General features: G+C 64.2%; 2 protein-coding genes across 6 annotated transcripts; one reads left to right on the forward strand and one right to left on the reverse strand.

Annotated features, from left to right (window-relative positions):
* Nucleotides 1-4,213: 4,213 nt before the first annotated feature.
* Nucleotides 4,214-10,917, forward strand: TCEA2 (transcription elongation factor A2). Of its 2 annotated transcripts, none has more exons than XM_090286691.1 (10): nucleotides 4,214-4,464; nucleotides 6,726-6,788; nucleotides 7,102-7,207; nucleotides 8,181-8,268; nucleotides 8,916-9,046; nucleotides 9,160-9,216; nucleotides 9,563-9,717; nucleotides 9,783-9,929; nucleotides 10,423-10,494; nucleotides 10,719-10,917. In XM_090286691.1, the coding sequence occupies exons 1-10, from the start codon at nucleotides 4,225-4,227 to the stop codon at nucleotides 10,725-10,727; spliced, it is 1,068 nt and encodes a 355-aa protein (XP_090142817.1). In that variant the 5' UTR covers nucleotides 4,214-4,224; the 3' UTR covers nucleotides 10,728-10,917. The 2 variants fall into 2 exon arrangements, with proteins under 2 accessions (XP_090142817.1, XP_090142818.1); XM_090286692.1 differs by lacking the exon at nucleotides 4,214-4,464 and adding an exon at nucleotides 6,546-6,616.
* A 651-nt stretch (nucleotides 10,918-11,568) lies between these two features.
* Nucleotides 11,569-17,219, reverse strand: RGS19 (regulator of G protein signaling 19). Of its 4 annotated transcripts, XM_090286696.1 has the most exons (6): nucleotides 17,108-17,215; nucleotides 16,546-16,816; nucleotides 13,969-14,065; nucleotides 13,667-13,788; nucleotides 12,614-12,688; nucleotides 11,569-12,534 (listed from the first exon to the last, which is right to left on the reverse strand). In XM_090286696.1, exons 3-6 carry the CDS (start codon nucleotides 13,996-13,998, stop codon nucleotides 12,105-12,107), a joined length of 657 nt encoding a protein of 218 aa, XP_090142822.1. In that variant the 5' UTR covers nucleotides 13,999-14,065; nucleotides 16,546-16,816; nucleotides 17,108-17,215; the 3' UTR covers nucleotides 11,569-12,104. The 4 variants fall into 4 exon arrangements, with proteins under 4 accessions (XP_090142822.1, XP_090142823.1, XP_090142821.1 ...); XM_090286697.1 differs by lacking the exon at nucleotides 16,546-16,816 and having other exon boundaries at nucleotides 17,108-17,219; XM_090286695.1 differs by lacking the exons at nucleotides 16,546-16,816; nucleotides 17,108-17,215 and adding an exon at nucleotides 15,447-15,783.
* Between the last annotated feature and the right edge of the window lie 1,998 nt (nucleotides 17,220-19,217).

The following is a 19,217-nucleotide window of genomic DNA, read 5'->3' on the forward strand; positions in this document are numbered from 1 at the left end:
AACAGGGTGCAGGCACAGCTGGGTGCCAGGCCAGGAGAGAGCTGCCTGCAGGACGGCAGGGGGCCCAGGCTTCGGAGGCTGCCTGGGGCTGTGGGAAGAAAGGGGGGCGTGTGAGCCTAGCAGCTCCAGCCTTCCCACCAAGGCCCCTGCCCCAGCCAGAAGGGAAGCGCAGATACGACCCACTGGGGTCACGGCTGGCTTCGGACTGGTGGGGGGTGGGGGACACAAATAGAAAAATAAATGGCCCGAACTTCCGATGTTTCCGTGGACTGAGGAGAGGGGAGGGGCAGGCCTCTGGGCCAAAGGTGTGCCCGGGCCTGTGTGGGGTGGACCCTCAGGGTGTCCCCACAGCCCTGTCAGAGCTGTGTCTGTCCCCTCAGAGACCCCCGGACAGGGTGGGGCTCCTGAGGCCACCCCGCTCTCTCTGAAGGGGTGGAGTGTGGAAGACCAGGAGGGAACACGACCCTGCGGGAGGAGCTGTGAGGAGGGCAACCCCAGGGGGTGCGGCTTCTGTGGTGGGGGTCCCTTGGGACATCGTGGGACCTGAGAGAGGCCCCCTGGCGGTGGGCCAGCAGGGTCTAGAGGGCTTTCTGGAGTAAGGAAAGGTGGGAGAGGGCTTGGAGGTGAGTGTGCTGCCCCCCATCCTGATTCTTCACCACAGACCTCTATAATGAGGAGCCCCCTCCTCCCCACACACCCACATTTTCATGGCTCACAGCCTCCAAACCCAGCCTGGAATGAGGCCGGGGGCGGGAAGGGGGGTTGGATCTGGGAGGACTCAGCCCTGGTGGGCACCTCCTGAGGCGGCAGCGTTGTTCCTGTAACCCTGGAAGGAGAGTCTCATGGTCTGACGTTCCCCTCCGGGCGCCGCTCTCGGAGGGCACAGGCAGCTCGGAGGAGGAGGTTCCCAAGGTCGGGACAAGTCCACGAGGGGTTGGGGTGAGCAGGGTTCCTGGGGTCATGAACTCATAAGGCCTTCTCTCTCAGATGTGGGGTTGGGATTTTTGTGGTTGGTTCAGTGCTACTCCAGCTGGAGCCCTGGTGAGGGAGGGGGGTCCACCTACAGCCTCCACGAGCAAGGCCTTCTCTCCACACCTAACACTGTCCCACCCTGGTGATGGCCAGACTGACCGGACCTCTCCAGGGGAGGGGAGCTGCCTGGCCCGCAGGCCGGTCCATGGCTCACTCCCGCCACCTAGAGGCTGCTGCTCAAAGCAGGGTCTCCCTACCTGGACTCTGGGCTCCTGTCCAGCTTGCCTGGGGCTGCACTGCTCCCCCTGCAGTAGGAGTGGCTCCCAGGTCCCCATCTTGGAAGCCACCTGCCTCCTACCTTAGTCCCTTTGGTCTGCAGTGTCAGTGGGCCTCAGTGCAGATGCACCAGGACATGCCAGGCTCCTACGAGCTGTTCCTGTGGCCTCTGCCCCCTGGAGTCCAAGAGGCAGGAACCACCTGACTCCCCATGGAGGAGGAGAGGGGGTCAGGGTGGCTGGGCAGGTGACAGCATCTCCTCCCCTCACGCCCTTGCTTATGAGCACAGACTGACGTTCATGGGTGGCAAAGGAGACCAGTGCCACGCAAGCTGTTATCAGAGCATTTTCTGAAACATGTGACATGGAAACAGAGGGGCTCCACCGTCCCTGCAGTTCCCAGCAGCCTCGAGCACCCGCCCTGCTGCGAGATGCGGTTCACGGCTCCATCCACAACCAGGAAATGTCACTTCTGCTGCAGATCAGTGGAGATGATGTGGCTTTTCTGACAAGGGGTTGGTCCTGGACCCCAAGTTGAGACCATGTCCTATTCTTCCTCCCACCCCTCCAGTCACCTCCTCAGATCCCAGAGCTGCCATCTCTTGCACCTCCACGCCCCTCTACTGTGACCCCCTCTGCCCTCCCAGCAGCTAGATAAGGTCATAGGAGCTCCAGAGCATCACCCACCTCCCAGTCCTGGGACACCCTCTGTACCTTGGAATGCAGCCCCCAGCCCTCTCCGGGTGCCCCCTGCTCAGCATGCACCGCAGCTAGCTGGGGGCCTATGCCTCTGTCACGTGCAGACAGAAGACAAAGACCCCAGGGCCCCATCTCTGGGGTACCAAAGCAGGGTCTTCGTTCTTAACCAGCTCCTTCATCATGCTTGAGTGCAACTGTGCTAGCATGTCTTTGTGGCTGAAAACGCTCAACTCAGCCACACACTTAGAATCGTCCCTTATGCAAAGCCCCTTGCACAGGATGGTGGGAGACCTCCGCTCACCAGGGGCAGTCTACCCAGGGAGAGTCTTCAGGCTGGTTCTCACGGGTACCTGCGTGCCTGCCCCCTTCCCCAGCACTTTGTGCTTATCCGCCCTGTCCCGTGGAGAGAGCAGATGGGGACTGGTCTTGGGGCTGCTCCTTGGCAGCAACCTGCTCCAAGGGGCTGTGCGTGGAGGCCCAGGCCGAAGTTGGCCGTCTGGGACGAACCCTTCTTGACTGCTCAGGTGAGGCTTCTGAGTGGCCTCTCCTGGTCCTCTCCATTTGACTACTGTTAGGGACCTGCAGCTGTTCTGAGGGCTCTTGGACACACATCTCTCTGCTGCAGAGGGTACAGAGGGCGGCTCCAGGCTGACCGCGTGGGCTGACCGCCCTCCCCTGTGCTCTGACCTTTGTTGGCTCCCTAGTTGTGGTGCTAGGAAGGGGTGCCAGTCCAAGGGGGAGGGCATTCCCTCTGAGCAGTCCTCGAATCCAGCTTTGAAGTCCTCGCAGCCTGATCTCCAGGACTCAGTTCTCCGGGGTTCCGGCTGGTTTCTCTTTTACAGGACCCTGGCTCGCAACTTGTTCTGGCCAGTTGTCATCTGTTGAGAAGGGTTGAAAGGTGTGTGTTCCCAGCCTCCCCAGTGTCCCTGGTGTTGCTGGACCCCCAGAGGCTGCACACTCTCTGACCAGGAGATTCTGGCCTCAAGGGCCTGCTTGAAAGGGCTGGGCTCAGAGCTATGGCCCAGGCTCATGGTGAGGGGCAGAATCAGAGCCGGTCTGTAAACTGGATGTGCTGCGTTCACCTGTTACAGGCCTCTGCCTGGAAAACTTTTGCTCCCTGTGAGGGAGTCCATGCTTGTTCCTTACAATTACTAAGGAATCTCATGACCTGTTTCCCTTTTCACTGTGGCTGCTGGGAAGCTCATCATATCTAAGGAATGCCACTGAGGGCCCAAGGCATGGTCAGCTCAGGCCATCTGGGCATTCCATCTGTCATCTGGCCTCACAGTCTCCTTGGCTTGAATTTCAGTGACTGTGGGACCCACGACACTCAAAATGTCAGCCCCCTGGCCTCTACCCTCCCCCCAAATTGTGCCTTCTGCAGCAACCACCCAGCTTCTGCATCACTGAGGAGTTGGTAGATATCTGGTGGAGATGCTGACCCTCCCTGGGCCAGGCCATCCCTTCAACTCGGTACAGCCTGGCCCTTCCCAGGGACCTCCGCAGCAAGGGCGATGTCGTTAACTGATGATGCTCTGTCCTGAGCCCTGGCCTCAGTGTCCGATGCAAATCGGCTTACGTCATCCCGATAGCAGCACTGTGAGGTAGACAGTGGCGACAACCCACTGCAGACTGCGAGATGGAGGCACCGAGTGGCCAGTGACTCACTGAAGTGACAGCCCGGGATGCGCGCCCGGTGGCTGACTGCGGGGGCAGGCTCCCTTGGCGCCTTGCTGACCCAGCCCCGGCCTCTCCCAGACTCCGCATCTGGCTACCACTCCCTCCCACCTGCAGGCGCTCCGTAAGAGGACAAGGAGGCCAGCATCCGGAGCAGAGCGCAAAGGGCGCGCTCTAGGGCGCGGGAGTCAGGGCCCAGCTGCCCCCCGACGACGAGAGTGGAAGAGGAGGGCTCAAGGGAGGTGGACGAGGGAAAGGACTCTAAGGTGCCGTTGCTGACCCCGTGTAGTTGCTCCCCCACCCCCCGCACCGGCTGCTCCAGGGCGGAGTATCCAGAATGACGTCCCGGGGTCTAAGCCGCAGTAGCAACGCACGTCCTAGACCCAAGCGCCAACGCATCGCCTTCCACCGACCGGCTAACTGGGCCGCTATGGGGCTTCTGGGACTGCGAGTCCTTCGGCTCCGCAGGTCTCCGGCAACGGCCCGCGCCAGGACTACAATTCCCAAGAAACTGTGCGCGGCCGCAAGGTTTCTGGGAGTTGTGGTCCAGAGCGGGAGAGCTTGCGCGAGGCGGCCGGGCACCAGAACTACGCGTCCCAGGATGCAGCGCGGCGGGCGCGGGGGCCGAGGGTTTGAACAGAGGGTCTCTCTCAGCTGCAGGGCTGCGTCGGCTGCGACGGGCGCGGAAGGTGGCTACCTCCAAGGCCGGCGTAGGGGCCGGGAGCCTGAGGCTGGCGCGGTGGGCGCTGGGGGCGCTGCCCCTGAGGCAGTGATGGGCAAGGAGGAGGAGATTGCGCGCATCGCCCGGAGGCTGGACAAGATGGTGACCAAGAAGAGCGCGGTGAGGGGCGCGGGCCGCCAGGACCCCGGGGCCCTCGCCCCGCCGAGCCCCCGCCGAGCCCGCCGAGCCCCCGTCAGGGCCGGGGAGAGCGCCCGAGGGGCAAGACGAGACTCCTCCGGTGGCCGAGACCCCTGTCCCGGGCCAGCCGTGCCCATCACCCCCGCACCCGAGGCGGAGGCCGCGATCGGGCCTGGACCTCGTCCCGAAGCCACCGCTCTGGAGTCAGACCCAACCGCAGGCGGGGACCCCCGCTGTCCCGCGCAGCCCGGCCCCGGCCCCGCCCTGCCGGGGCATCCCGCAGCCGACCCCGCCCTCGCCCTGGCCCCGCGCCGGGTCCGGGCCGGTGGGAGTGTGGACTGTGTGGTCGCCGCTGTCCCCGGGCGTCCCCGCGGGGCCTGGGCTGCGGCGCTCCCCGTGCCCGTTCGCGGGCGGCCACAGGCCTTCCCTGCTCCGTCCACGCCCCACAAGAACCAGGTTTCCCTAATAAAGGCTTCCCCTTCCTTGGCCAGGACTCGGCCCGCAGCCGCTGGGGAACGGGGGAGACAGTGAGAGCCTCCGGCAAGGGCCTTAGCAGGCCCGGGAGGGCAGGGCCGCGTCGCGGAGAGGGGCTGCCGGGTGGGGTGCCAGTTCCAACCCGGCGCAGCGCGGGGGCCGTGGCAGCCTGTGCGACCTCGTTGCGGCCGGGCCGGGCGGTGGGCGCGGGCGCAGGGGAGGCCCGGTGCTGGTCTCGCCGGCGCTGGCAGTTTAGGGTGCGTTTTGAGGTGAGCAGGGTTGAATGTGGGTCCCTGCTGGCCCGGGCTCAGGGGAAGGGGCTGGCACCCACCATCACCCAGGCAAGCAGCCCCTGGGAGGCGTGGGCCGCACCGAGCAGGGGTGTGGGCACGGTCTGCAGCTTTTTCCAGAGGTGACCAGAGAAAGAAGACCCCCCCCCCCCGCCCCGTGCAGAAGACAGAACAAACAATGAACACCCTCTAGGCGAGGACAGAGATGGGTTCTGGAACCCGTGGAGGCCTGGGTGGGGCCAGGCAGCACTGGGGGAGTTGTGCAGGTGGAGGCACCCCCAAGCCCCAGGGGAGAGTGAGGAGGGGAGCAACTGTTGAGGGCAAACCTCTGGCTGGGGTTCAGGTGCTTGGAGTGGGCGTGAGAGCTGGCAGAGGCTCCCGGAGGTCCCGGTGACCGCGAGGCCCCTCAGAGTTGGGGGCCATGCTTGGGAAGTCAGAAATTGTGTTCACGCCTCTCTGGTCTAGAGCCCCAGAAAGCTGGCCTGGGGGTCCCGTCTCAGGGAAGATGACCAGGGAGCGGCACTGTGCCCTTGGTTCTGGCGACCATCTGTCCCCTCTGAGATCACCCCAGGGCTGGAGCTTGAGCGGAGATGCCACCCAGATTGGTGGTGGGGGCAGGGCAAGCCCACCACCACCTGGGCTGCAGGACCTCTGAGGCTCTCACAGCCTTGGGTGGCTGGGTGGAGTCATCTCTGCCCCTTTGTCATGGGAGAGACACCCTTGCAAGGAAACATCCATGTGTTAGAAAGAGAGGCATCTGTGGAGGAGAGGCGGGGCAGAGGATGGGTGCTGAGAAGGTGTCCTCTAAACAAAGCTTGGGAGGGAGGGCAGGCAGAAGCCTGGACCTCCTGCGAGAGATGTGCCCTTAGCAGCTGGAGCAGGGGTGAAGGTCCTGGGGTCAGCAGCTTGCACACCGAGCAGTGAGGGCTTTGAGGAAACAGATGGGTGGCAGTTGGGGCAGAGAAAGAAGGCCAGGAGTCTGTGCAATAGTCCAGGTGAGGGTGGTAGCTGGCCAAGGGGTGGGTCTGTGAGAGATTGGGGGGGGGGGCGCGGATATTGTAAGTGCTGAGTGAGGGTGTAGTGGACGTGCCCTGAGGATTTGGCCTCAGCAGGGGACACTGACTGGTCTTGGGTCAGCCCCTCTCTGCTGGTGGGTGGGTCACTATTGGAGGAGGCTGCCCGATCCACCTGGACAAGGGACCACACAGGGGAGTGGGAACCCTGGGGCCACACCTTCGCCTGGCTGTGGCATTTCCCATCATGCCGCTCGGTTAGTGGCCTATGCCAGCTGAGAAGTCACATGACCTGCTGTGCTGGGGCTGAGTGCACAGCCACTTCTCACCCCCCCTTCCCTGGGTGTCTGACCCCAGGTGGGCCTCCCAGTTGTCCCTGCCTCGTATCCCCACACCTTTGTGTGTTGGAGAATGGCTTGTCCACCGAGATCTCAAAGTTGTTCACGAAGATACTCCCTTCTCCTAGGAGGGAGCCATAGACCTGCTGCGGGAGCTGAAGGCCATGCCGGTCACTCTGCACCTGCTCCAGGTAGGCCCCGTGTGTCCCCTGCCCGGGATAGCTTCAGGGACAGCTCCTGGGCACCTAGCAGGGCTCTCTGACCCTGCCCGTCCTTGGGTCACACAAATACCCTCCCTGATGAGACCGTCCCTGCCTTTTACTGCTGTTCTGAGGTGGGGAGGGGTATCCTAAGGTGACCCACCCTGTCCCTCGCCTCTGAGGCTCCGAGGTCCCAAATGGGGCAATAGCCTTCTGGAAGAGTGTAGCCCTTCCCTTGCTGAGTCTTCAGAGGTCTATGAGGAGCGTCTGACTGCTGCCCCTAGCCCGGACACTTGCCTTGCAGTCCACCCGGGTCGGCATGTCTGTCAACGCCCTGCGGAAGCAGAGCTCTGATGAGGAGGTCATCGCATTGGCCAAGTCGCTCATCAAGTCCTGGAAGAAGCTCCTGGGTGCGCGGTGGGCAGCCTGGGCCGTGCGCTGGGGCGAGGGGCCCCTTGCTGGTGCTGGTGCTGGTGCTGGTGCTGGCTGTCCCTGAGGCAGGCTCACTGGGGTTGGGCGTGTGACAAACCTGCCCTGGGTCCTGGACGCCGGGACTTCTCTGTGGAGCTGAGGGTGGGTTTGTCAGGGCAGCAGGAGGGCAGGGAGTCGCCCCCAGTGGGGGAGAAGGGCTGGAGAAAGGAGGGGAGAGGACCAGGAGGGAGGAAGGGGGCGGAGAGGAGGGGACCATTGCCATACAGAGGGACAGGCAGCCTCTCCCTGGGGATGGCAGGCGCCCACCTCTGTACCCTGAGCCGCCTTCCAGCCTTGCTCTGTCCAAACCCTGCTGAGCACTGACGCATGTCCTGGGCCTCCCTCCAGTCCTGCGTGGCCACAGGGCCCCATGCTGGACACGTGTCTTATTTTAATGGCGGGTGGGGAGGCTCCCAGTGCAAGCTGGGGTCTCAGAAGACTGGGGGGGATGTGCTCAGTGGCAGCAGCTCATGGTGGTGCCTGAGGTCCAGCTGGCGAGTGGCTGTGTCCTGCCTCCCTGCAGTTACCGCCTTTGTCTGAGTTCAAACACTTCACCTGTGGGGACGTCCCTGGGGAAGTGTATGTTTGTGCACAGGGGTCACTCTCAGTGGGTGGCAGGCCTCTCCGGCAGGACGGGCAGTGGGGTGGATCCCTGAAAGGCCCACAGGCAGCCTGTGTGAGAGGGGAGGCGTGTACGGGAGGGTTGTGGGGGCTGTCCCTCTGAGTCTGGGCAGTAGAGGGCCGGGTTGGCTGTTGGCAGGAAGGCTCAGCACCAGGATCTGGGTAGGGGGCAGGGTTGGGGACTGGCAGGCTGTGCTGTGGTGGTGATCTGCTCCCCTCCCTGGCCTGGCCCTGCCCTCTGGGTCTGCCTTCCCCTAGCCAGCCACCCCCCTTCCTTCTGGGCACCTGCAGATGCTTCAGACGCCAAAGCCAGGGAGCGGAGGAGGGGCGGGCCTCTGCCCACGTCCTCGAAGGAGGGCACCGAGGCCAAGGATACCAGGTAGCGCACCTGGAAGGCAGGTGCACACCCTCCACCTCTCGGGACCTACTTCCTCAGCATGAGGGTGCTGATTTCTGGGCCCTCATGAACATGAGCCCTGTTCGTCCCTTGGAGGGGACTGTCCAATGCTGCTCTGGACACTGCAGCCCTCACCATCAGAGGGGCGAGGCTGTGTCGGACGGTAGAGCTGCTGCAAGTCAGCGGCCCGTGGGAGCCCTCAGTCTGGTTCTCGGTGGCAGCACGGGTCGCACACCCCTGAACTGGCATCACTGCTGCCGGCCTCTTCCTCCCTCCCTTGGGGTCACAGGGGCATGAGGGGAGGGCTGGTGGGGGCACCCAGCCCTGTCGGCGGCAGCCATGCTGGTGGGCGGACCTGGTCTTGGGCAACTGATTCCCAGCCCCACCTGCCTCTCCCCGACCTGGCAGCTGGTATTGGGTGGTGTGGCCCCTTGATCTGGGCCTCCCCGAGGGTGATGCTGTCCCCATTGTGCCCCAGTCGGGGCTGGGGGGGACTGCAGGTGCACGGGGTCGTCAGCCACTCTCAGGGTGGAGCAGAGAGGATCTAGGGGAGATTGGCTGTGATGCTGGCTTTTGTGTGGACAGGAGTCTCAGGTTCACATGACCCAAGTGGGCCTGTCTCTCTCCAGCCGCAAGAGGCCAGAGCTGCCCAGGATGCTGTCAACCCCGAGGATGACCACATTCCCCCCAGTTCCCATCACCTGCGATGCTGTGCGTAACAAGTGCCGGGAGATGCTGACGGCCGCCCTGCAGACAGATAGTGAGTGCCCAAGGGGCAGCTCTGTCCCCAACCCACTGCTGCCACCCCAGAGTGGGGGGCTGAGAGGTGGTGGGCGGCGTCAGCGGGCGGCTGGTCAGGGCGGCTCCTTACAGGTGACCACAAGGCCATCAGTGCAGACTGCGAGCGCCTGTCGGCCCAGATTGAGGACTATATCCTTTGTGCTTCAAGGCGGGGCTCAGGCGGGCAGGTCGCCAGGTCAGCCGGGCCCAGCTCCCCCTGGTGGCCATTGCCCTGGCGCCTTGCGCGGTTGTGGGGCTGTGTGGTGCGCTCACCCCCGAGCCTGCTGCTGGGGCCTGGCGCCCGGGGCCCTTGAGCCTGGACTGGTCCCAGCAGCCCTTCTACTTGCTGCCAGGCCTGGGTGGGCAGACTGACCCCGAGGGGCGGGGCTCCTCTTCCCCGCCCCCCTCGCAGCCCCCACGGGGAGCCCTTCGCTGGCTGGTGGGTGGGTGGCGGGCCCAGCTCCACCACAACCAACGGGTCCTTAAGCGCTTGCACGCATCTTCCGCGACGTGGGGAACACGGACATGAAGTACAAGAACCGCATCCGGAGCCGCATCTCCAACCTCAAGGACGCCAAGAACCCGGACCTGCGGCGGAACGTGCTGTGCGGCACCATCACCCCGCAGCAGATCGCCGTGATGACGTCAGAGGTGAGTCCCTGCCGGGCGGGGGGGTGCGGCCGCCCACCGAGCTGCGCTGAGCGCCCCTCCCGCAGGAGATGGCCAGCGACGAGCTGAAGGAGATCCGCAAGGCCATGACCAAGGAGGCCATCCGAGAGCACCAGATGGCCCGCACGGGCGGCACGCAGACGGACCTGTTCACCTGCGGCAAGTGCCGGAAGAAGAACTGCACCTACACGCAGGTGTGCGGCCGCCTCCCTGTTGGCCCCATGCCCTCGGCCGGGCCCTGCGGGCACATCCACAGCCCCCAAGCCTGGACACGGCGTGACTAGAGCCAGCCAGCGCTGGGGCCCCAGCCAGGGAGTGATGGTCGCCTTTGGGGCCTTCCCCCTTGCCCAGGACCCTGGTCCCCAATAAGCAGCGTCTCAGGGAGCGTGTCCCGCTTGCTGTGGACACTGAGTTGGGGGAGCTGCCCAGCCCAGCGTGGAGGGGCCCCCAGGACAGTTACGACCAGCAAGGTGGTGGTGGGGGCTGTAATGCTGCTGTGGACCCCAGGTGATGGCAGGGCCCAGGGCCACTGGGGCCGCCTCAGCACTGGTCACTCATGGGGGCTCCAGGGCTGTGAGGCCAGCATGTGCGGCCTCCGGGTTCGGACTCTAGGAAGACCTGTGGCCTGGGCCTCCTGCTCCACCTGATAGCTCCTGGGGCCCCCCAACCCCCCATGTCCCCCTGCAGGTGCAGACCCGCAGCTCTGATGAGCCAATGACAACCTTTGTCGTCTGCAACGAGTGTGGGAACCGCTGGAAGGTGGGTGGGCAAGCCCAGGCCCCTGCTCTGGGGTTGGGTGTCACCAGCCTGTGTGGGGTCTGTGTGGTATGAACTGGGGAACAGCCCTGCCTGGCCAGCCCCCTGGGAGCTCTGGGGAGGGTGGTGGAGACCCTTCCCTGGCCCCCTGCCCTGTGCAGTCAGTAATGCTGAGTGGACAGATGTCTGTGTGTGTCCCCCCCCCACCCCCACCCCGTTCCCTGCAGTTTTGCTGAGCCCTCGCGCACACGCCTGCAGCGGTGGCCAGCGGTGGCCGTCGCCCTTCTTGCTTCCTGTTGACAGACACAGCTTCTCCGGAGACCTGCTTTGTGCCCTGTTGGCCGCCCCCAGGAGGCGGCACGCCCGGCCCCACCTGCAGCGCACCTCTCTCCCTTTCCCCAAAGTATTAAATGGTTCTTTTGCCACTGTGCTGTCCTTGGCCTTTGGTCCTGGTGGGCCATGCACAGGCTTGGGCTGCAAGCTGGGTCGCCCCTGCTGCTGGGGACAACCCTCCTTCCTGGGGTCAGGTGACATTTGGGTGTGGCCTTGGTGGGGCTTGCTGGAGGTATTGGATAGGAGGGGGCCTTCAGCACACAGGCCCCCGGTCACCTTCCCCAGGCACTGGTGCTCAGGGCCCAGGGCTAGGCCTGGGTCCCACGGCCCTTTCTGCTGGTGGGCCTCACCCTCCTGCTGCTCTGGAGGCAGAAGGGTGGCGCTGGACCCCGACTGCCTCGCGGTGTTGAATCGCTTTGTGTCCCGGAAACTCAGGGGTCGTGGTGGCCAGCACATGCCTTGTGGGGCCCGAGACACAGTGGAGGGAACAGTGCCTGGCACCAGGGACCCTCAGGGAGGTCACCCCTACATGTCCTGCCCCATTCAGCCAGTCTCTGGGGATGACCTAGGACACATTCCAGGCGGTGCTTCTCATGACACCACCAGCCTTGGCAAGGTGCTGAGGGGCCATACCTGCCCTGTCCTGCTACCTTCACCTGTGTAGGGCCCTTCTGGGGGGAGGTGGGGGTGAGGCAGGTCTCCTCAGAGCCCGGCTGCTCCCCATGTGCAAAGAGAGGAGACGTCTGCTTTAAAAATATCTTTGATAAGACACCATATTTTGGGGGGAGGAGCAATAGAGAGAAGTATGAAAACTTTTTTTTTTTTTTTTTGATAAAATACAGTGAGGACATGTTTCCAGGTTTCAAGTTAATGAACATTGAAGAGAAAAACTGGGTCCTGTCGCCGAAGCCTGGTTAGGAGGCTCTGGGGCTGATTCCGGTGGCGACAGCTCAAGTTGGAGGGTCTTGCCATGTCCCCAAACTGGAGGGTAGAGAGGTCCTGTTCTCCAGCAAAGGCCCCTGGCTGTCTGGGGAGATGGGTGGATCCAGGCTGCCTCCTGGAGAGTCCTCCTCTCACCAGGCAGGCACCCTCGGCCAGCCAGCATACCTGCCTGTTCGCCGGACCTCGGGGCACTAGGTCCCCAGGGTGGGGAGGGCTCCTGGCCGCCCCTGCACCTGTAGCTCCCATCTGGGACGGCCCCAGGGTGCTGGGTCCAGTGTGCCTAACACCAGCTGCCACATGTGGGGAAGGTGACCTGAATCTGCCCAGAGGGGGGCAGCCTAGGCCTCCCCGTGGGAGGCCAGGGGACCGGCCTGCAGCAGCAGGGCCCGGTAGGCAGGGGAGCTGAGGAAGCGGGGGTAGGAGTCCCGGTGCATGAGCGTATAGATCTGCAGCTGCGCGTCGTCAAATGTGTGCGCAGACGGCTCTTGCATCTTCTTGTTGATGCCCTCCCGAACGCGGGAGTCCAGGCTCACCTCCTTGGGCGACAGGATGGACACGTAGTCCTCGTAGATGAGCCGCGCCTTCTCGTCTACCACGTGCTGGTTGGCCTCGGCCTTGAGCTCCTCACAGGCCAGCCAGAAGAGCATGTTCTCCTCACTGTACTCCGTGCGCAGGAACGCCCGGAAGGCGCTGCGCCCCGTGGGGCTGTGCATCAGCTTGTCGAAGGACTGCGCCCAGCTCTGCACCTCCTCCAGGCTTGGCGGCGTGCTGCTGGGGCACCACCACGGGTCAGGCACGTGCCCGCCACTGCACCCCCACCCATGGGTCCACCAGGCCCCAGACTCACCAGGCTTCGCAGCTGGGGAGGGGTTGCAGCTTGCTCTCCCCGGAGACCTGCCATGCTCGCCGCCGTTCTTCACTCCTGATGGCAGACACACAGGCCCACGTGTGGACACAGGATGCTTAGCACACGTGTGGACACGAGGCCTGGGACTCCCAGCACTGCAGGTGGTGGCCCAGCCTGGGATCTGCTCCTTCTTTTCCTTCTGTCCCAGCCCCAGGGCCCAGGCTGCATCAGCTGCATTTGACCGAGGACCTCTACTGTCTTCTGGCCTTGGGCTCTTCCACGGGCCGCTGGTGCACCCCCTGCCTGGCCCTGCGCCCATTCCCCCAGATGCCCCACGGACAGAGTGGGAGAGCCCCCAGCCTGAGAGGCCAACTCCATATTCTTTCTAGGGACTTGTCTTTCCTCTGTTGGCCTGGGACACTGTGTCAGGCTGGCTCCCAAACCCACACCTGCAAACAAGCCTCTCCAGGACCACCTCACACCCGTGTGTCCTTCTGGAACTCAGCACCTACTGCCGGCCACCTGAGCCCAAATCCTGCCCTGGCCCCCAAAGCAAAACTTGGTGAGCTCTAACTCTTCACGTTCTCCCACCTCCAGGTCACCCCTCTCCCATCTCAGGTCTGGGCTCAGCCTCGGGTACTCATGGGTCACCTTTGGGTCCCCACAGTGCAGTCCAGACCTCTGAAAGGCATAAAAACTCTTTTAACAGCTTCCCAGATGCTTAGAAAACCCTGGGACCCCCTGCGGGCCCCACACCCGCTCCAGCACCCTGCTCTGGAGGCTCGTCCCCATTGTCCCCGGGCCAGGTCTCTGTCCTGCGCCCCTCCACCCGACAGTAGGGTCCCCAGGGCCCGTGGGGGTCAGCTCTAAGAGGAGTCAGTAAGCCTGTGCTGAGTGAAGGGATGGACGGGCACAGTCTGGGCACTGGCCACCAGTCACTAGAGCCCCCTAGCCCCTGGATAGGTGCTGTGGGTGGCAGAAGGCCACCCGAGGGTCAAGGAGCAGGATCCTGGACCCAGGCCTGCTCAGCCCCCCGCCCCCGCCCCCACATACCAGGAACAGCTGCAGCAGCAACACCAGCACAGGCAGCAGGGGTTGCGGCGGGGTGCGGCCGGGGGCACCGCGTCATGACTGGACATGGAGGGGGGCTGCTCTGCCTCCTCTGGCCCTGCGTGCTGGGGAAGATGGGCACCTCAGCTGCAGCTGAACTGTGGGCCCACCCACCTCTCCCTGCGGGCTGCCTGCTGGCGGCCATGCTCCCAAGGGCAGAACCCTTCCGGTCTCCCAGGTGCTGGAGGGGCCCTCAGTTCCTTGTTGCACCCCAGGGGGCAGAGGCAGGGGTGGAGGTGGCGCACCTGCTTGTCAGCCTCATGCGCGGTGGGCATGGGTGGGTGGAGGTGGTCGCCTGGGCTCCGTGGTGCCGACTCGGAACCCTCACCACAGCCTGGGAGTCTAAGGAGAGAGGCGAAGGTTTCCAGAGGACCTAAGACCGCAGGCCCTGACTGCCCCACCCCAGAGGGGTCCTGAGGGTGCCTGCACCCCCACCAAAGCCTACACCAGGGCCTCTGGATGGTATGTGTTGGCGAGACAGGGTCCCGGACCAGAAATCCACAGGAGGTCCTGGGACACCCCCATCTGCTCGGTCCCTGGGAAGCCGGAAGTCTGGGTTCCTCTTTCTTGGTTTCCGGCTCCTGGCCCCTCCCAGGGACGCTGGGGGCCCTGAGAGTCTGGGGCTGTCAGTTGGGTGCACAGGGGTGGTACTGAAACACTCAGAGCCCCCACCCCAACGCCCTCCATCCTGAGCTTCCTGCAGGTGCGAGGGGACTGCACAGGCAGGGTTGCTTGCCACCAGGAGTCCAGATCTGCCTGTGAGCCCCAGAGCACTTGGACCCGTTCGCTGGGTGGCTGCTATGCTTGAAGCATGGGGGGTTTGAGTGGGAAAAGGAGCAGGACTTCCTGAGGGTGCGGGAAGTGGGGCTCATGGGTGAGGAGGGCCATGAGCCTCCCGTGGACCCAGCGCTCCTGGGCCCTACATGCAGTCCCTGGTGGCCCCTACTCCTGACTGACCACTTACCCCAGGTCTCCCGGCCTCCCTTCCCCACCCTCGCCAGAGGGCGGGCGCGCCACGCCAGACGCCAGGCAGGGGAAGCAGGGTGGCAGTGGGCGGGGGAGTCCTGCTCCCCTGTAGGGAGCTGTGGGGTGCCTGGGGGGAGGCGATAGGTGCACCCTTCTCAGTGTCTGCGTCGCCCCTTCTGCGCTGGAGGGGTGTGCTGGGTGAGCAGTAACCGCACTCCACTGTGTGCCCCCTGCAAGACCACCTCGGGTCCTCAGTCCGCATTGACAACGCAGGGCCGCCAATCAACCCACTGGAGGCAGTTCTGACCAGCACCGCCCCCCCCCCCCCCCCCCCGCCCCGGCCTGCACCGCCTCGGCCCAGGTGAGGTCCCACAGGGCCTGGGGACCCCCTGCGCGGATGCCATGCACACCTTACGGAGCCCATACTGCCTGTCTCAGCAACAGGAAGCTCACAGCTTGGTTTCACTTTATTTTCTCATCCCTGAGCTGGGGGCCTCTTAATCCTTTCTGGTCCATGCTGGCTTGGGGGTCTCCGTGGTGAGGAGGGCGGGTGCCAGGCCGCGCCTGCAGCCGGTGCCATGCTGGGTCTGGCCAGGTCCTAGGCCAGGACCCCGTGTGAATGGTGCTCAGGTGACAGCACTGGAGTTAGTCACACTCAGAGCAACCCTGCCTCCAGGGCCTGGGCATTCAGGGACCCCTGTCCTGACCCAAATGTGAGGGAAAGGCGCAGGGTCCCCAAGGACCTCAGCCCCCTCACCTTGAAATCATGGAGGGAGCCCCAAACTTGGTCCCACGGGCTCCCAACAGGCAGCCGGGGAAGTAGCAGCCCGCAGCCTTTCCCTCAGGGGTCAAGTTTCTAGGGAAAGGAAGGGGTGTGGCAACCTCTGAGGTCTAGTAGCTGTGCCCCAGACTGCTGTGACTTCTCCAGGCAGAGCCTGGCTGCTCTTCCTCCTTTGCACCCCCACCCACTGTGCGTGGGGGCAGGGACCCAGTCCTGCCCCACACCCCCTGGCACCTGAAGACTGTACCCACCGTGGCTGCCATCTCTGGTGCAGCTCTGGATTGGAGGGGACCTGACTGAGGGTGCAGGGCCCAGACGCTGATATCCAAGTTTGGGGCGGGGCGGGGGGGGGGCAGTCCCTGGTGTCCAGGTTGCAGGCCCTGGGTCTGGTCACCATCCCTGGACCTGGCTCCCCATACCGTTTTCAGCCTGTCCGGGGCCACCTGCGCCCCCAGGGCAACCGCTCTCTCCTGGGCCGGTACAGGGTCTGAACTGGGGTTCCTACTCCTCATTCCTGCATTGGGAAGGGGCTCCTTCCCCTTCCCCAGCCCATCCAAGCTTTGCCACCCCCTAGTCTGGGATGAAAGAGGCTGGACAGGCTGAAAGTCTAGCCCCTGGGGACAGAGGCTCTCTGGGGAGTGGCTGCTGCTCTGCTCCACAGAAGGCAAAAGAACGTCCCCAAGCCTGCCCAGTCCAAAAAAAGACTGAGAAAATGTGACAATCCCAGAAAAAAATGCCATAACCTTTGGCGGGGGGGTTGACAGAGCGGCTCCCTTCCCTCCTGGTCCTACTCAGTACCTTTCCTGTCTGGCCCCCTCCCTACAATCTGGCTGGTGACGGAGCCCCAGCCTGGCTCCTCCCGCTCCTCCAAGGCAGGCCGATTTTCCTGACCTCGGTGACCCTCACCCCCAGCCCACCTTTGCAATGACTGGGGGGGGGGGGGGGTTCATTTCTTTCTCCCTCTTTCTGCCGGTTAGGTTTTGGCCTGGAGGAAGGAGCCTGCCACCTTTTGCCGGGACCCTTCCTCCTGTCTCTGATACCCCCACCCCTACCTCAAGGAACTCGCCCCACTCACCAGCGACCCAAAGGCGAGGTGGGGGCGGGAGGGGCCAGGTTCGGTCGGGGCCCCACCCTGGCTGCCGAAGGGGCGTGCACTGCAGCAGCAGGGACTCAAGTCAGACGGCAGGAGGTTCTCCTGCGGCGTTCTGCAGGGAGGCCAGCGCCGGGGCCAATCGGCAGGGGTGGGGGTCGCAGCGCCTTCCCTGCGACTCGCGGGGCTGAGAGGCTGCCAGATCCAACGGAGCGGGGGCGGACAGGGTGTCCCGCTTCGGCCCCTCCCCACCAGGCTGAGGGGGGCGGGAGACGCGGAAACCTGAGTTCTTCCGGCCCCCCCGCTTTGAGCAATCACTTCCCCAGGCTCTGAGCTGCAGAAAAGGGGAACCCGGTTGCAGCGCTCCCTCCCCCACGCGCCGGAGAGGGACAGACTCCAGTCCCGCGGCGGCCCAGGGTCCACGTGGACCCCGCGGCGGGAGTTCTTGGGGTGCGGAACCCGGAGCCTGCTCCGGAGGCTCCCGCCCCGCACGGCCCCGGGCCGGGAGGGGCAGGGCCGCGGTCCTCGGCGCCGCGCGCGCACTCACCGGCCGCGTTCTCGAGCTGCTCGCGCCGCCGCGCGCGGGGTCCGCGCTCCGAAGTCCGGCCGGATCGCCGGGGACAGGGCGCTGGGTGGTGTGCGCACGCGCCTGGGCCGCACTTCCCCAAAGCGCGGGGCAGGGACTTCCTCGCGCGGGGAGGTGCCCGGCGCGCCCCGCCCCGCGCTCGGCAGGCTCTGCGCCCCACCCGCCCCTTCCCCACCACCCCGCCCGGCCCTGCCCGGCGCCTGGGTCCCCATCGTCCCTTAGGCTGGCCTGTGTAGTGACTTGGGGGTGTGGTCGCTCCCCCGACAGCGCTCCGCCGGGCCACTCTGGTGGTTCAGTGGGGGGCACGAGAGCCCTCGAGACCCCGGCGTCCCCGTATGGTACTTGCCACGCTTGAATAAGGAGGCTGCCGGAAAGGACTGCCCTGGGGTTGCTCTGCCCCGGGGCTCCCATGCCCTTAAACTGGGGTTAGGAGCGCGCTGTCCCCGTGTTGTAGGGAGCTTACCAGAGACAGGGCAGGGGTCCTGGGCTGCAGTGCGGTGGATACTGGGGGGTGGGGGTGGGTTCTTGCATCTGGAGTCACCAAATGTCCCTACCCGTGGGGCCTGGCTGAGTTCCTGGTGACCCCTTTTGTTGCCCCAAGGTGTCCTGCGGTTTAAAGCCACACCCTCCCCTTTGCCACGAGTGTTCTGCCCTACTCTTTGGCTGGCTGGCCTCATATTTATGACTTGGTACAGCTGTTAGTTCAGTTCCTCCTCCCAGCCGGCTTTCAGGCAGTGTCACAGTGGCCCTGACCTGACTGTGCTCTGGCAGTGGCCTGCAGAGTGCGCACACCCCCTGGTCTCTCAGACCTGGTCCGGCTCCTCTCCCCGTGGCGGGCGCTCAGCCTGGTCAGCTCCTGATGCCTTGTCCAGTCGCACAAGTCGCCCTCTGTGCTCTTTCCCAGAACTCTGAGACGCGAAGGGGTGCAGGGATTTTACAGGCCCTCTTTATTTACTCAGCGAGTGTCTGGGTGTCCCCTGGATGCCAGGCCGTGGGACCTTGCAGACCAGGTCTGGAGCGGAAAAGAAACAGACTGGAGACTGGGTGAGAGGTAAAGAGAGCAGGAGGGGCCGAGGAGGGAGGGTGTGCGGGCTGCTTGGGTGCCTGTGCTGGGGAAGAGGGTGGGGCAGGAGCAGAGAGGTGACAGGGCCCTGGAGTCTGGGGTACCTCTTGATGCTGTGGGCCCAGGGGTCCTGGCTGCCATGGTGACAGGCTGGCCAGACCAGGGCAGAGGCCGGAAGCCTGTCCAGGTAGGAGGCAGCTGCTTTTTCTTTAGCCCAGGTAACAATCCTCAGTGGCAGATCCTACAAAGACAGGCCAGCACCTGGTCAAAGTCCCACAGCCAGGCCAACCCCTTGGTGTGGTGTCTCCATCCACCTCCTAAGAAATGTGTGGGGCAGCTGGCTCTGGGTGGGGGTCTACACACTTCTCTCCTCTCATGCTCCCTCATGTCCTCTGGCAACTTGGGCCTACTCTCCATTCCCCTTGCCTCTGTTCTTCCGGGTCTGTTGCTCCTCCTCTGGGGACTGTCTCTGTAGAATGTCCCTCTACCCCACGAGAGGATCCCAGGTGGGCTGGGCAGGAAGTTATTCAAGGCCACGCAGTAAGTAATGGTGGATGTGGAATTTGAACCCAGGACCCTCTGTCCAGAGCATGAGCTTGTGTCCCTGGGAACCCAGCTGATCCCTCGCTGCCCCCTATACATTGAGCCTCAGCCACAGGCTGCCCTCCCTCCAGGCTCCCCCACTCTTTCTTGGCCACTCTCAGCCTTTTCTGTAGAGCTAGGGTCCCCTCCTGGGCGTGGGAATCAAAGGGTGCCCCGTGTACCAGCCATCTGTGAGGCCGCCCTCTTGCGGGTCTTCTTGGGAGGCTTCCTGCTTCTGTCTTGTCCCTCTGTCCTCAGGTGACGATCTAATGCAGAATGAGCCCGCCTTATGGAGCAATCACCATATGTGGGGCATGGTGCCAAGTGAGACCTGGAGACCCCCATTTTAGAGACGGGAAGAAATGGAGGCTCGGAGAAGTGATGGCATGAAATGGGTTTTCACTAAACAGGGTCATCCCAGGTGCT

Source organism: Furipterus horrens, unplaced genomic scaffold (genome assembly GCF_987537825.1).
Source record: "Furipterus horrens unplaced genomic scaffold, mFurHor1.1.pri manual_scaffold_8, whole genome shotgun sequence".
Classification (NCBI taxonomy): domain Eukaryota; kingdom Metazoa; phylum Chordata; class Mammalia; order Chiroptera; family Furipteridae; genus Furipterus; species Furipterus horrens.